The 17,087-nt window shown below is 50.5% G+C and overlaps 1 protein-coding gene across 2 annotated transcripts; it reads right to left on the bottom strand.

Moving 5' to 3' along the window:
* Window positions 1-67: 67 nt before the first annotated feature.
* LOC133360043 (torsin-1B-like) lies at window positions 68-17,082 on the bottom strand. 2 transcript variants are annotated; one of them, XM_061578617.1, is made up of 6 exons: window positions 15,781-15,796; window positions 7,642-7,717; window positions 6,786-6,975; window positions 5,884-6,059; window positions 3,836-3,963; window positions 68-2,400 (listed from the first exon to the last, which is right to left on the bottom strand). In XM_061578617.1, exons 2-6 carry the CDS (start codon window positions 7,647-7,649, stop codon window positions 2,147-2,149), a joined length of 756 nt encoding a protein of 251 aa, XP_061434601.1. In that variant the 5' UTR covers window positions 7,650-7,717; window positions 15,781-15,796; the 3' UTR covers window positions 68-2,146. The 2 variants fall into 2 exon arrangements, with proteins under 2 accessions (XP_061434601.1, XP_061434600.1); XM_061578616.1 differs by lacking the exon at window positions 15,781-15,796 and adding an exon at window positions 16,646-17,082 and having other exon boundaries at window positions 69-2,400.
* Between the last annotated feature and the right edge of the window lie 5 nt (window positions 17,083-17,087).

Genomic DNA, 17,087 nt, shown 5'->3' with positions numbered 1-17,087 from the left:
CCATCAGCATCACTACTGGTCAGTGACTGCCCCAATCGTCACGACATCACCATCCTATCGCCATGACATCCACGCTGACATCATCCAATCACCATGACAACATCCAATCACCATGACAACATCCACCATGACATCATACAATCACATCTCATCCAACCATGTTTATAAACATCCAATCAGGACATCATCCACCACGAGTGCAGGATTATCCAAGTAGCACAAGTAGCTACATATACTACAGGCCCTGTACTTTCAAGGGCTCCGCGCTAAATGCTTTAAAGCTATCAATTCCGGTTCAATGATTCTGCACTTGCTCTATTAATATAGTACGATACCGCCTTCAACTTTTATGAACGACCGGGTGTTTAAGGCTAGCGATTTGTCGTATTATCTGCCAGTGTAGCAAATGAAAAAATACAATCACATTACTATGCAAGTTAAACATTTGTGTTTTAATATTAGTTTTTTAGGGCCCCTTTATAACATACGCTACAGGCACCGCACTAGCTTAATCCGGCACTGCCCACCACAATATCATCCAACCACCATGGCATTAACAGCCAATCATCACGTCGCTAACCGGTCGCCTTGACAACGGTACTTAATTATGTTTGTTGAACTTCTTTCGCGCCGTATGTAGCCACTCATCGCAGGAAGGGCAGCAAACGAAACGCAAGAACCAGTTTTCAATCGAGACGATTCAAAAGTGCTTCTCATAACATCGGAAGGGCGTTCCAGACGGCCGCAGATGCGCCTCCGAAAGCGCCGTGCGATGTGGCGACCACCGCCTTCATTTCGATGGTCAGCCACAGAAGCCACCGCCGCCGCTGTGAGAATGGCGACCGCAGTTCGCGCGATGGTTTTATGTTCCATGAGGACGGCACACGCTCGCCAGGGTTGATCCACTCCGGCGTTCGTGGGCCACGACGCTTGCACCCGCAGCAGCAGCAGCAGCAGCAGCACCGGCCAACGCAGGAGCACCGGCTAGCCGCCGCGGTGACACCGGCTGCCCGTCTACGACCTCCCATAGTCTCCTCTCCCCCTGAGAGCAAGTGGGCTTCCGGTAACACAGGCAAGCGCTAAATGACACCAAATCCTTCTGGGATCGCGTTGCTGCCATCCTAGAATCTCGCCACCCAGGTCCACAGGAAAGCTGCTACTGCTGCTGTGCGGTACAGAGTGGAACAACGCGGACGTACAGAAAAATGAACAGCTCATTTGAGACCCACACATCGTCATCGCACCTTCTCCAGGCTTTGACTTCCTCCTCCACCTCGAAGACACCGATTGGTGGAACCATCAACTCACCTACCCACTCAGCCAGTCACTCACCCACTCACTCACCTAACCATGCACCCAGTCACTAACCTACCCAGTCACTCGCTCACAACCGGTGGAACCATTAACTCACCCAGTCACTCACCTACCCACTCACCCAGTCACTCACCCACCCAGTTACGGACGCACCCACTCACCCGGTCACTCATCTGCCCACCCGCTCACTCGCTCATCATAGGGGGAACACCATCAACCGTGTCAGACCGATGCTGCACCACACCTTCGTAGATGGAAAATAAAAGCCACAGGACTGGCGCAGGTTGTGGCCGCGCAGCACAAACTACGAAACCCATGGACACGCGCGGAGTTGTCACACAGATGTAGTTACACGTAGACTCGGTGGTGTGTTTAAAAATAAGCCACGGTGTGATTTTGGCCACGTAACCCAAAGAATACGTAGAGGAAGCAGGAGGAGGTACAGCGAAACTAAACAAACTTTTTACTGAAACCCTCATCATGGCCAGCAGCACCAGCAGCAGGAACTCCACATTGGCAACTGGCCTCTGAACATTACCGCCGATGCCATCGCGCGCAGGAAAATGATCGCATCGATTTTTTGTTTGTTATAAACACAAGTCGTCAGCATTAAATAGATTTGATAGAATTGTTACGCGAATACGTAGCAAAAACTTCATGATCTGGTGGTGTACGAGATGCAACACCGCAGAGATTTAAACAAAACAAAAAAGTCCACACGATGGCAACAGGGCGGCATCGTTGATCTCCGCCCGTTGGGAAAGTCTCGACCTCCTCCCTCCATCCCCCTCCATGCCCTCCTCCACCTCCTCCTCCGCCGTCGTCGTCGTCTTCACAAGTGGAACTCCACCTTCTGGGCGACGCTCTTGCAGCCCGTGACAGAGAAGATGCCCTCGTTCTCGGGAAAGTAGGCCATCTCATCGGCAACGGCCTTGGCCACACGCTCCACGGCATCAAGCAGCTGCACCCCGCGTGACCGCGCCACCGCACGCGCGCACATGCGCACGTGCTGGTGCTCCAGTGGCAAGAAGGGCACGAAGAAGTCGATGAGGTGCTTGTCAATGAGGCTCGCGTGCCAAAAGCCACCTGCAGGGCGGGCGGACGGAGAGAGAGACGCGCCGTACAGGGTGCTCGTTTGAGGCTGAGTCGACCTAGCGCAGGCCCGGGACCGGTTCGGATAATTGTCACCGGTGTTGTCCTTGAGCGGGAATCTAACTCGGGTCGTGGGGTTCGTAGCGCAGCGCGCTGACCGCTTCACTACCGCTCCCCACTATGTTTCCCTTCTTGTTAGGCCACAACAAATACAGATAGTCCCCGAGTTACGATGGTAAAATTGTAAAATATTTTTAATTTCGCGCGTACGATACTGTACGTTCAATGCATGTATGATACGTAGCTTTAGCGATTTCATTTTAGGGTTACCACGATACGATACGTTCAATGCATGTTAAAAGTTTTTATAGCAGATAGGATTGTTTCCTGAAAAAACTTTCTAACACATTCCTGTGGAGGGAGCTGGTAGGAACGTTGGGTTGCTCGGTCAATGGCCAGGGTCAATGGCGGCATGGTGTATTCCGCAAATATGCCCGACTGTGAGGGCGGGCACAAGCCGGCGTGAGTAGGTTAAACGTTGAGTTTTATAAGGGCACCACGGGGTGACCAGCCCCTCCCCACCCAGCCCCTCCCCACCCAGCCCCTCCCCACCCTCCCCACCCAGCCCCTCCCCACCGTCCCCACCCAGCCCCTCCCCACCCTCCCCAACCAGCCCCTCCCCACCCTCCCCACCCAGCCACTCCCCACCCTCCCCTCCCCACCCAGCTCCACATCCCCACCCAGCCCCTCCCTCCACACCGAGCCCCTCCCTGCACGACGGACGGACACAATAATCCCCTGTGGGCTGGTGTAACCACGAGGTTCCTACCAGTATTAAATTGCAGTTCATATAGGTAGGCTAAGAATTTACCTTGCTTTGTTTACTTTACATTTTACTGTGCAATACAGTATTGTAATTAATAAATACATACAGTATATAGTTTATACAGTACGCTACTGTAAATTGCTCTGTTTTACTAAATAATCACCATTCTTTAAGACTCCTGGGTAGGCTAGGCCATCTTCGACTTACGATATTTTTGACTTACGATGGGGTCGTCGTAACGCATCTCCATCGTAAGTAGAGGACTACCTGTACAAAGATCCCCCATCAGGATAGCGAAGCGAGCTAACCAACGCTCCGCGCTGTACACACACGCGGGACCACAATAACAACAACAGCAGCAGCAGCAGCCGTTTGCCACTAAGTGGCGGTGACGTAACCACGGCGCCTGTGCCAGGCCACGTGCACTTTGAAGACCACGTGTGACGTGTCTAAGGCTCGCTGCTGGCAGGAGGTCACGGGACAGACCCAGGTGCCGTGGGTTGACCGACTGAGATGGCTGGCAGATGCACCACTTGTTCTCCCCATATCGAGCAAAGCACACGCGCACACGCATGCGTGTACACGCGCACGCACGCCACGTACTGTTCTTGTCGTTGAAGGCGCGCATTGTGAGCACCTTCTCCGTGTCCGCGAGGACGATCTCCTCGCGCTTGCGGCCCTCGTTCCAGAAGCGCAGCGCCACCTCGTTGATGTCGTTACCTCCGGCGTTACTGCACGGGGAGCGGGAAGGGAGGAGGGGACGTGCGGGGAGAGAGGAGGAGCGGTGAGGTAGGAAGCGTGGAGGGAGAAGCGGCTCGTGACGTCGGTGGACGCGAGTCCCCGCGCCTCCGACGCGGTGCCCGCTGCACAACTCCTGTGAATCCCCACGACCCGCATGTGCGTGCACGTGTGCGTGTAGGTCGACTCAGCCTCAAATGAGTCCCTGGTGTGGTATAGTAAACATCGCCACTGGGGAGACAAAGGCGGTTGGGCGTGGTGCTGACCACCCACCCCTTCGTGTACCGTTCCGGCCTTCATAGAGGTGCTACTCGCTAACAGCACTTGCCCCAACATTCTGTTAAGGCTGTACGGGGAATGTTTGTGTGTGTGTGTACACGTGTGTGTGTTTGTACACGCGTGCGTGTGTGTGTGTACGCGTGTGTGCGTGTGTGTGTACGCGTGTGTGCGTGTGTGTATACACTAGAGGCCGACCTAAACTGAATTTCTAGTTTCGGCCGAAACCGAAAGTAAAAAATGTACTTTCGGCCAAAACCGAAAGTAAACCGAAAGGTTAACTTTTTGGCTTCGACCGAAACAGAAACTATGCCGGAAGAGGCCATTTGCCAACTTTCGGCGCCGAAACCGAATTTCGGTCGGCCTCTAGACGCGTCACAGACTCACACGGACCCATGTGGAGGAGGAGGTGGGGTGGGATGGGGTGGTGGGAGGGTTGAATTGGACCATTGGAGGGGTGGGTGGGTTGGTGTGTGTGTGGCTGGTGGGCGGATGAGTGAATGAGTGTGCGTGCGCGCGTATATGCACACTGTTGGTATCGGCACGCTGCTATAATCTGCTCAGTGTGCTGTGCATGCGCGCGTCTGTGTGCTGTGCGTGCGCGCGTCTGTGTGCTGTACGTGCGCGCATCTGTGTGCTGTACGTGTCTGTGTGCTGTGTGTGCGCGTCTGTGTGCTGTGTGTGCGTGTCTGTGTGCTGTGCGTGCACGTGTCTGTGTGCTGTGCATGTCTGTGTGCTGTGCGTGTGTCTGTGTGCTGTGCGTCTCGAGCTGCCTGTGAGAGCCCAGCCTCTGAGCCGCTCAAACAAAAGTGCTCCTGGTGGACTGCTGCTGCTGCGAGTGCTGGCTACGCGTGTGCTGCTTGCTGCTTGCTGCTGCTGCTCGCTAGTTTGGGGCCGTCCATAAATGACGTCACGCGATTTTGGACGATTTTTGACCCCCCCATCATCACACGGCATCACAAAAAGTCAGACCCCCCCCTCAAATAAATATATAGAACATGCTTCAAATCGGTTTAAACTATTGTCATTGTAGCGCGTATTTAATGTGGTGCTGCACTCTGATGTTGTAGGGGAAAACATTTATTTAAAAAGTCCATTTAATTAAGTAGAACGTGTTGTCTATATTTATTTAAAGTTGCGCATTTTGATGTGACGTCACATTTCTCAACCACCCCCCCCCCCCCTCGTCACACATCGTCACAAATGTCTGACCCCCCCCTAGGTGGTTCTGGGGGAGGGGAAGTTATTTTTTTCTTATTCTTCTCCGTCGTCTGTCTTATTGCCACCACCACCACACCCCTCTCACCCCCATCCTTGCTTGAGTGCGCGTGTGTGCGTTGCTTGCGATCGCCGGAGAGAGTGAGGAGCATCTGCCTGGAGCCGCATGCGCGCACGTGCGTGTAGTTTAGAGGCCGATCGAAACTGAATTTCTGGTTTCGGCCCGAAAACCAAACCAAACCGAAAGTCAAAAATTTACTTTCGGCCGAAACCGAAACTCTGCCGATAGAGGCCGTGTGTACACGTGTGTGCGTGTGTGTACACGTGTGTGCGTGTGTGCGGGTAAACGCGTGCATGTGTGTGCGTCGGTACGTGCTCCACGCTCCCGCTCCCCGTGTCCTGCCCGGAGCGGCACCGACCTGAGGAAAATGAAGATGGCGTGGCGGTAGTCGACGCCGTCCAGGATGGGGTAGTAGTCGAGGAACGGCTTGATGGCGTCGATGAGGCCGGGGTGCATCTTGTCCATCTCGTCGAAGACGAACACGGAATGTTTGCACGCGGTTACGTTCCCGCGGATCCAGCCCTGCAGCTTCTCCTGAGTTGCGCGTCCGCACACACGTCCACACGCAAACAAGCACACGCGCGGCGAACCGTGAGCACGCAAATCTGACACGGGCTCGTTTAAAGTTTCTACTCAAGCTCACAATGGCAGTAAGCAACATGTCCAGGAGCCCGATGCTCAATGTGGACGTGGACATGCTGCTGCTGCTGCTGCTGATTCTGCTTGTCAAGACGAGGAGCGCTTCAGGGAAAGGCGTAAGGAGATGCCAGGGTGGGCAACGTGACTCCGCGTGGAAGAGGGTGGTGGTGCCCTCCTGAAGGGCTACGGTGAGCGTTGGTTGGCTGATTTGGTTAGGGTTAGGGGTAATTGGCTAGTGTGGCTAGGGTTAGAGCTAGTGTGGTTAGGGTCAGGGTTAGTGTCTGGGTGGCTAGTGTGGTTAGGGTCAGGGTTAGTGTCTGGGTGGCTAGTGTGGTTATGGTCAGGGTTAGTGTCTGGGTGGCTAGTGTGGTTAGGGTCAGGGCTCGTGTCTGGGTGACTGGTGTGGTTAGTGTCAGGGGTAGTGTCTGGTTGGCTAGTCATCCTCTGTCCGAGTCGTCCTCTCTTTCTCTCTCTCTCCAAGTGGTCTTCTCTCCCCGAGTCGTCCTCTCTCTCGATACGAGAGCGATGAGCGAATACTGTATGGCGGCGACGACGGTGTTACGAGTGGATATGATCAGTATTGTCGCGATCGCGTGGCGGCCGTGGTGGGCACGCGGGCACCTTGTACGTGTCCACGTGGGCGGCGTGCGGGAAGTGCACCGTGGCCACGAACGTGTGCACAAAGTTGCTCTTCTGGCCCTCGACGAAGAGGCTCTTGGCGATGATGTTCGACACGAAGTTCTTGCCGGTGCCCGTCCAGCCGTGAAAGGACAACGCCAGGGCCTTTTGCGGGCTCGGGTTGCTCGCGTACCTGCGTGGGGAGGGGAGGGGAGGGGGGGGAGGGGGCGTGGGGGGGGCGACAGGGATCGTCATTAGCGGAACTCCGCCGATTCACCCGTGCAGGATTTGCCCGTTTACCCGCGCCGCTACTGTCCGTGTGACGTCTGGATATGTTTTAACTAAACAATGTTTCTATTTATTTTACCAGGTGAGGAAGGAGCTCTGAGCCACGTTGCTCTCTTTCAAAGCATCCTGGCCATAACCGGTAGCTCGACCAAGTGGCTTTTGTCATCATCATCATTGTGGGGGAATTTAGCAGCAGCAAAATATTCTCAAGTGTCAGGGTCGGGATCGAACTCACAACCTCCTGTGTACCAGGCGAGGTAGTTAACATCTCCTAGCCACCATGATGATGACGAGCTGGGGCAGCTAAATGATGCATCAATAGAGACACTTTTTTATCGTGTCCCGTGTCGGCCTTCATAGGCACTCGCTAACAGCACTTGCCCCTACAGTCTGTTAAGACTACAGGGGGGATCTTTGTGTCTGTGTGGAATTGTGCAAGCCAACGTCAGGACTCGAGGTAGGCGAAAATGGGTGCCACTCGCTAACAGATCTTGCTCCAACAGTCTCTTAAGGCTATACGGGGGGGGGGGGGGGTCTTTGTCTTTGGTGTGTCGGTGTGGATGTGCCGTACCCGCCCATGGCCCTGAACACCACGTGGTGCACCAGGTGCTGCCCGAAGAGTTGTTGGTCCAGCTCCTCTTTGAGAACTGTGGGCACAACGGCGGAGAGCAGTTGATGAGGTCGTGCTAAAGGGCTTGCCACAAAAGAACCACGATCTCGTCAAGGAACACAAAGCATCATCACGTCAACTCTGGTTTTCCTCGCAGCAGCGGCGGTGGCTTCTGGCTGGCCATCAAACGAAGTCGGTGGTCACCGCATCGTGCGGCGCTTTCGGATGTGCTTATGCGGCCGTCTGGAACACTCTTCCGATATCAGCAAGCTACTGAAGCGTTGCACTTTTTTTAATCATCTTGACTGAAAACGAATTTCTTCAGAACTGCTTTCTGTGTTCAGTTTGCCGTCCTTCCCCCACACCTCCGATTGGCTCGGATGGTTACGTGCGGTGCGAAAGAAGTTCAACATACATACAATCATACCCCAATTTACATCTCACCCTTTTTGGACATAACGCAATTCATGCATTAAGCATGCGAACGAATGGAACTCCGTCGCGCGAGTATGAATAAGCGGTTGTACGGCTACCTCGGCGCAGCGTCGCACACAAGGCGGGATGCTGCTGGATGCTTCTAGATGCTACCCACGCGCCTCGGTCTTTGTTCGGCCTGCGTAACGCATCTCACGCGTTATATCGCGGACCGGACTGTAACCCATATTATATATTGGTTATAAAGAGACTTTTCCGTAACGCGATGTTCTTCAGGAACGCAATTACCATGTTATAGGGGAACACGACTCTACGTCGTCACTTTAGTAACCCTTTCCCGAGATGTCTGCAGGTTGCAGGGTGCGGTCCCGTTCACCGCTGAACCTCGGGACGCGGCGAGCTGTTCAGCGTTCATTTTATTCAGGCGTAGCAGCAGCGCCGTTGTTTCTAAATACGTCGTACTCACCGCAGAGAACCGTAGCGACACCCGCACTCTACGATAGCCGGCGCCAAAGTGTGCCACACGCCCTCCTGCATGGCCTTTTACTTCCGATGACGTACTGACGACGTTCTAACGACGACGACGTACACGTACGTCATCGGAACGGGAAAGGGTTAACACCGCTACGCGACTTCCGTCGCCTCAACCCAAACGCACGTCGCTAACAGCCTTCGCCTCCAACTACCCCGGTACCCAAACCACAATGTACTGCCTGTTCTAGAACGCGGTCGTTGCGTTCCCGAAGAACGCCGCGTTATGGAAAAATCGCATCGTACACAACATACAACTTAGGGGTAAAGCGTAGTCCGCGACAACGCGCGAGATGCGTGACGCAGGCTGAACAAAGACCGAGGCGCGTGGGTAGCATCTAGAAGCAGCATCCCAATGCCTTGTGCGAGGCTACGCTGAGGCAGCCGTACAACCGCTTATTCCTACTCGCGCTGTGACGGAGTTAGATCGCGTTCTATCCAATTCGCATCCGCGTTATATATATTTAAAAAAAAGTGTTCCCTAATACGTTCATCGCGTGATAACCAATTCGCGTTATGAAAACAACGCAGCGTTATAGGAGAACAAGGACTGTATTATTTACATAAACTGGGCTGTTGTTGTAACATCCCTTGGCACCACACTGCCTGGATACGCGTGCAGAGCCCATTGTAATGCTACAGGGTGGACCGAGACCCAGGACACGTAGGGTTATCATATTTATGTTCTAATAAATCCCGTAGGGTAATTTCACTTATTTTAACAAATTACGTAGGGTTATTGTAACAACTCAAATAGAGTAATAGTTATTTTAGCAAATCTTTCGGGTTATTTCATTCATTTGAACATGTTCAAACTGACTTCTCAGTAATGCACATGAACTCCTTTTTTTTAAATTAATGTATGGGCGTAACCTTTGAATATTCATCAATTATGTTTCATGTCTATCCATTCTGGGTTCTTGGTCGGGTTTTGTAAACGGCGGATTTGAGGTGAACCCCCCCCCCCCCACCCACAGGAAGAGGAAAAAGAGATGTTAATAACAATACAAAGTCAAATATTAACTTAAATTAAAATGTTTTTCATGGCAGTGTTGAAATAAATGTAATAAGCCGATGTGTCCTGGTGCCGTCGGTGGCGAGATGTTAACTTCCTCGCCTGGTCTACAGGAGGCCGTGGGTTTGATCGCGACCCCGATGCCTGCTGTATATTTGGAGTTTGCGTGTCTCTCTCTCATCATCATCACGGTGGCTAGGAGATGTTGACTACCTCGCCTGGTATACAGGAAGTCGTGGGTTCGATCGCAACCCTGACGCCTGCAGTATATTTGGAGTTTGCGTGTCTCTCTCTCATCATCATCACGGTGGCTAGATGTTGACTACCTCGCCTGGTATACAGGAAGTCGTGGGTTCGATCGCGACCCTGATGCCGGCTGTATATTTAGAGTTTGCGTCTCTCATCATCACGGTGGCTAGGAGATGTTAACTACCTCGCCTACTCTACACGAGGCTGTGGGTTCGATCGCGACCCTGACGCCTGCTGCTGTATATTTGGAGTTTGCAAACTCAGCGAGGACTAAGATAGTGAAGGAAAGTACCTGTAAGACACGGTAATCACACACTCTCACCGTACCACGGGGGCCAATGTATGTTCACGTTCGTTTTGATGTTCGTTGCTTTTAATTTTCGCAAACGGGGTTTGACTGGTACCTACCGGATTGTTTTTGATACGTGTGATCATTACTCTAACGTTTACAATGAAGAGGCCACTGGGGCGGGGGGAGGAGCTGATACAATTACCTCACCTATATAAGCGGCGGTTAAGATGAAGGCAGCATTCTCAGAGGAGTCATCGTGCACGGCTGAGACCTCTCATTTGAGCAGGGCAGAAAAGCGTGACTATTTTTGCTGACACTTTAACACTGTGATGACATACAATGCTTAGACGTGCGGATGTGAAGTTATCGTCCTATTGAAAGCGGACACGGTTATGTACATCGCTATTAATAGCCTAAAGCAATGTGAACATTCATACTGAAAGATGGGAAGTAGTTATTGAAAGTGTTGTTTTTCTGTGGTGGTGACTACAATTGTAGCACTACCTCACCGTATGCACAGTACGTACGTTGAAACTTCTTTCGCACCATACGCAGCCAACCGTGCTAATCGGAGGTGCGGTAGGAGAACAAACTAAACACACAAAAAGGAGTTCGAAAGAAACGCATCTTCAATCTGGATATGAAAGTGCATAGCTCCAGCGGATTCCTAATATCGGAAGGAGGATCTTTCCAGCGGGTCCGCAGACGCGCATCTGAAAGCGCCACGCGACGCGGCGACCACCGTCTTTGTCCGTTGGCCAGCCAAAAAGCCGCCGCTGCTGCTGCTGCTGCGGGGATGACCGTGGTTTGCGCGATGACGGTGTCGCAACAGCCGTAGTAGCATTGTTTCGAGATTAGCGTGGGTGTTGTACACAAGATCAAGCAAGGGTCAAGAGGATGTATTGTGCGGCGAGAGACACGAACTTGGGACCCTTGACGCACGCGTAACGGCTCTCCGGTGCGAACAAAGGCAAAGATCCCCCGTGTAGCCTGTAACAGACTGTTGGGGCAAGTGCTCTTAGAGAGCAGCATCTAAGAAGGCGGCCACGGCTACACGAGGGGGTGTGTGGCCAGCACCACGCCCAGCCGCCTTTGCCTCGCCCAGTAGCGATGTTGACTACACACCGCACCAGGTACACATTTGAGGCCGAGTCAACCGTGGCGAGAAGGCCCAGGACCGGTTCAGATATTCGTCACTGGGTGTTGGCCGTGAGTGGGAATCGAACTCGGGTCGCCGGGTTCATAGCGCAGCGTAGCGCTAACCGCGAAACTATAATACCCGCTCCGGTGCCGACAGCGACACACACACACGTCTGTATTCCGTGGGACGTTGTAGGAGGGAAGCGTCTTGCTGCTGTACTTCGCTCCGATGTGAAGTAAACATTGCACTGCAAACTTCCATCTGGTTCGGTGGCTCGTCTCTCACCGATACGGAACGGAAGTCACTCGGTGTCGCCGCAGATTCTCCCGGTCAATTTGATTTTGCCCCGTACGTGACGGCTACCTCCGGATTAAAGGGGCGGGTTCGGAGAAGTGGAGTCGGGGAACGTGGGTGGAGATGGTAAGGTGGACGATAACGTTTAAAAACACGCTTTTTAATTGGCACGTGAATAATGATCAAGAATGATTGCAATCCTCGATCACCATGATGATGACTACAATGAATAACACTGGTCAAAAAAAAAAAACATTCTTTTCTGGCCTGGACTTTTACAGCTGTTTTAGACTAACTTCAGGGTGCGGATTCCAAATCTGATCTCAGATTTGCCCTATCACATCTCATTTTTATGCTATCGGCATACCCCATTTTCATAGATTTTACCCGAAATTAACTCTGTCACTTATGATTGCAAGTTATTGCGAGTCAGTGACTGCTTTAGTGTTAAAATATGGTGCTGTATTTTTAGGATAGTGTGTTTATAATATCATTTTATGTAGATATCCACATTTATTTAATATTTTTCTTCTGCAGTTTTTATTCAAAATGCAATATTTAATATCTCAAAAACCTGACGTGAATACCTTATGCCAAAAAAAGTGTGTTGACCAGTGTTATCATTATATTTGTAATACTACTGTGATGATATGACCATGCTCTTTGGTTCTTTCGGTAAAGTCACGTAGGTAGAAAAAATAATAGATCACGCTGTTTCGATCGCAACACAAGCAACCGTCATCAAACACAGCAGGAGGACAGGTCCTTCACACTTGATGACGGACGCTTGTGTTGCAACCGAAACGTCGTGATCTATTATTTCTTCGACCTACGTGACTTCACCAAAAGAACCAAAGAGTATGGATTCCTGCAGTCACGAAAGCTTCAAATCAAGATTGATATGACCATGATGAATACGATTATAATTCCTCATCAACCTAATTGATAATGAAGAATGATATAAATTTGGATGGCTGACCATGAAGTATTTGAAGATGACCATCACCACCACCACCACGATGATAATGATGAAGAGTGTTTTCTGATCACCATGATCAGGGGTCGGAAAACCTTTCACGGAAGAGGAAGAGCCATTCATGGTTTTGTCTCCGACCCAATTAGTTCACAGAGAGCCGCATCACACGCACAGCTACTTGTACACGCAAAGCAGCGGGTATACAGCTGACGACAACAACAACACATTATGACTCAAATAAACAAAGTAGGTGATGGAATAAAGTGCGTCTATTTAGCTGTTTATCCCCCCTTGGTTATTCTTGAACAAGACAGTTTGACTGTTGTGCATTTTGTGTGTCGCCAAGACATTCAACAGTGACGCCATTGCCTGCCATATTTCATCAATTATCTTTACGTTAAATTACGTTTGAAGATTTAAAATTGTTTTAAACGGGCTGCCCACAAGGGGGGCAGCCAAAGAGCCACCGCATGTGGCTTGGCAGCCGAAGGTTGCTGACCCCTGACCATGATGATTAATGACGGGGGGAGGGGGGGGGTCCATGTGGAGGACCCCACCTGTTCATGAATATTAATGAGGGGGGCTGGTCGACGTGGAGTGACGTCACGTGCGTTACACACAGACATTCTTGGCTCATTATATTAGCAACTCGCCTTTTGCCCATCCAAGGATGGGTGTATTGCAGTGAATCTGAAACTTGCAAGCGAAAAGCAGCTCGCGACGTGATATATTCATTGCATCGATTTGTGTGTAATTTATAAGGGCGCGGTGACACAGACTTATTTCATTTTAAGGTTATAATCCCGTGTTCATCATGACGTCCTTTTTACTTCGATGTCTCAACAGCGTGACGGAGATCGCGTGACGTGAGGGTTCTGCCTTTGTAGTGAGGGTTGTGAGTTGACGCCAAGGAGGGGGGAGGAGGCGCCTCGGCCCCCCCATGTGGAGTGACGTCACCCACTCATTATTATTAATGGGGGGGGGGTGTCCATTTGAAGGACGTCACCTGCTCATGATTATTAATGAGGGGGGCTGGTCGACGTGGAGTGACGTTACGAGCGTTAGAGACAGACATTCCTGGGTGATTATTGGGTATGTGCATGCTGATGAAGATAACGATGATGATGATGGTGGTTGTGGTTGTGATAAGGCGAGATGCTACACTGTTGGCAGGTAACGTCATGATAGACGTCATCAGCCATTGTCACCATCAGTCATATCATCTCATCAGACATCAGTCGTCATCACCATATCATAGTCATCATCGTAGACATCATCATAGATATCATATAATAGACATCAGCCATCATCACCATAGTCATCATCATAGCATAGACATTAGTCATCATCAGTCATCATAGACATCATCAGTAATCACAATAGTCATCATATCATCACAGACATCATCATCACAGTCATCATCATATCATCGCCACGGCCATTATCGCCATGGTCATCATCATATCATCATCATATTCATACTTTTTGTTTTTTTTCGGTAAAGTCACATAGGTAAAAAACACAATAAAATAAATGAAAACAACTAAATAAAATCACGACGTTTCGGGCACAACACAAGCGTCCTTCTTCAGGTGGGGACAACGTAGCGAAAGCACAACCGCTTAAGTGTGTCTCAGAGATGGCTGTGACGAGGAATTATATAGTCACGGAGGATGGAGGGAGGGGAAGGGCCATGGTGAGTGTGTGGGCAGGCTGTGGACTGGGAGGCGACATTGTGAAAGCAACGGACGCTGGGAGGCAACGCATGGAGTTCAAACTGAAGCTTTGTGATGCAGGGGGCAGAAGTAGATAAGAAAGCTAAGATTAAGCAGCCTTTTGTTATGCTGCCGGGGGGGTAAATTAGAAATGCGCAAGATGAAAAACAACGTGTGGTAATGGTGATGGTAGTGTGTGAAGCTGGGGGTAACAGACTGGGAATATGGATATGATTATGAAAATAAATCTAAACTGGCTGTCTAGCCGTAAACTGCACGGCAGCTAAAGTTTAACTTGGTTAATTACATCCTTCCAATGATTGCTCAATTTGAATCCATCATCTCGGTTGAAGTTATGTCTATGTTTGTATATCTGGATGGCTTCATGGACAAATCTTTGGTAGTATCCAGGAGGCTTGCAGAGTACCTTGGTATCGGAGAACACAACATCATGAGAACCAAGAGTGGTCAGCTACGGCCGAAGAATTCGTCCTGCCGTGCTTCAAATCCGACTTGTGCTCGCGAATGCGGTCAGAAATATGTTGTTTAGTTTCCCCGACATAACAATCACCACAGGTGCAACTCAGTTTGTAGACACCAGGGTTCTGTAAGTCAGGAATGACATCCTTTACGGATGGGATCAGATCACGGATTTTGTGTATTGTACTGAATCGGACCTGGATCTTGTGTTTGTTTAGAGTTTTGGAAATCTTTTTGGTAACGCCTGCTATGTATAGCAACGTAATGATTTTGATCGGAGTCTCATGGGCCTGTTTCTGCACGATGGGAGAAACAGCCTGGCGTATAGCACGGTCCGAGTATCCGTTCATCTTGAGGACCAGAAGTACATGTTCCAATTCACTGGCCAGGTGGTGTTGGTCAGAGATGCAGTGGGCCCTATGGTCCAGTGTTTTTATGAGGGAATTATTTTGTGCCGGATGGTGGTGGGAATCAGGCTTCAAGTAGGAATCTGTGTGGGTGGCCTTCCTGTCCCCACCTGAAGAAGGACACTTGTGTTGCGCCCGAAACGTCGTGATTTAATTTAGTTGTTTTCATTTATTTAATTTTTTTACCTACGTGACGTTACCGAAAAAAAACCATCATATCATCACTACACATACATCATCATCTTAGACATCATCATAGTCATCACAGTCATCATAATATCATCAGCATATCATCATCACAGACATCATCATAGTCACCACAGCCATCATCACAGTCATATCATCATTGGCATATCATCATCATCACCACCACAGCCATCATATTATCGCCACAGTCATCATCATATCATCACAGACATCATCATCACAGTCATCATAAGTCATCGGTGACGTTGAGCTGTATCCATCATCACAGACATCATCATCACAGACATCATCATCACAGACATCATCATCACAGACATGATCATCTATAGACATCATCATCACAGACATCATCAGTCACCGGTGACGTTGAGCTGTATCCATCATCACAGACATCACCATCACAGACATCACCATCACAGACATCACCATCACAGACATCATCATCACAGACATCATTAGTCACCAGTGACGTTGAGCTGTATCCATCATCACAGACATCACCATTACAGACATCATCATATCATCACAGACATCATCATCACATTCATCATCAGTCACCGGTGACGTTGAGCTGTATCCATCATCACAGACATCATCATCACAGACATGATCATCACAGACATGATCATCACAGACATGATCATCACAGACATGATCATCACAGACATGATCATCACAGACATGATCATCACAGACATCATCATCACAGACATCATCATCACAGACATCACCATCACAGACATCATCACAGACATCACCAGTCACCGGTGACGTTGAGCTGTATCCATCATCACAGACATCACCATCACAGACATGATCATCACAGACATCATCACAGACATCATCATCACAGTCATCATCACAGACATCATCATCACAGTCATCATCACAGACATCACCATCACAGACATGATCATCACAGACATGATCATCACAGCCATGACTATCACAGTCATCATCATCACAGACATCATCATCACAGTCACCATCACAGACATCACCAATCACCGGTGACGTTGAGCTGTATCCATCATCACAGACATCATCACAGCCATCATCATCACAGTCATCATCACAGTCATCATCACAGACATCATCACAGCTATCATCATCACAGTCATCACCACAGACATCACCATCACAGACATCATCATCACAGACATCATCATATCATCACAGACATCACCATCACAGACATCACCATCACAGTCATAATCAGTCACCGGTGACGTTGAGCTGTATCCAGGGCTCGCTGCAGCATTCGCCCAGCCAGCAGGAGACGCGCGGCCCGCTGTAGGAGAGGAGGCAGGTGAGGGCCGACGCCGTGGCCACGACCAGCGTCGTCACCACGGGCTCGAAGGCGCCGACGCGGCACGGCGATGGGCCCAGCAGGGGCAGCAGCAGGGGCAGCAGCAGGAGCAGCAGCAGCGTGGAGTTACGCATGGCGGGTCTCGGGTGGTGGGGTGGGATGGGCAAGGAAGCTGCCCTTCTTAGCTCTCTCTCTCTGACTGAGTGACTGCCCTCCACACACCGCAGCTGATGGATGGGTTCTGGTGGGGTGGGCAAGGAAGCTGCCCTTCTTAGCTCTCTCTCTGAGTGACTGAGTGACTGCCCCCCACACACCGCAAGCTGATGGATGTTGCTGCCCACGCACAACGCTCGAGT

The sequence above is a fragment of the Lethenteron reissneri genome, chromosome 67 (assembly GCF_015708825.2).
Source record: "Lethenteron reissneri isolate LAM-NWPU_2019-01 chromosome 67, ASM1570882v1, whole genome shotgun sequence".
Lineage (NCBI taxonomy): Eukaryota > Metazoa > Chordata > Hyperoartia > Petromyzontiformes > Petromyzontidae > Lethenteron > Lethenteron reissneri.
The sequence above is the reverse complement of the archived record's forward strand: the minus strand, read 5'-3'. Positions and strand labels throughout refer to the sequence as shown.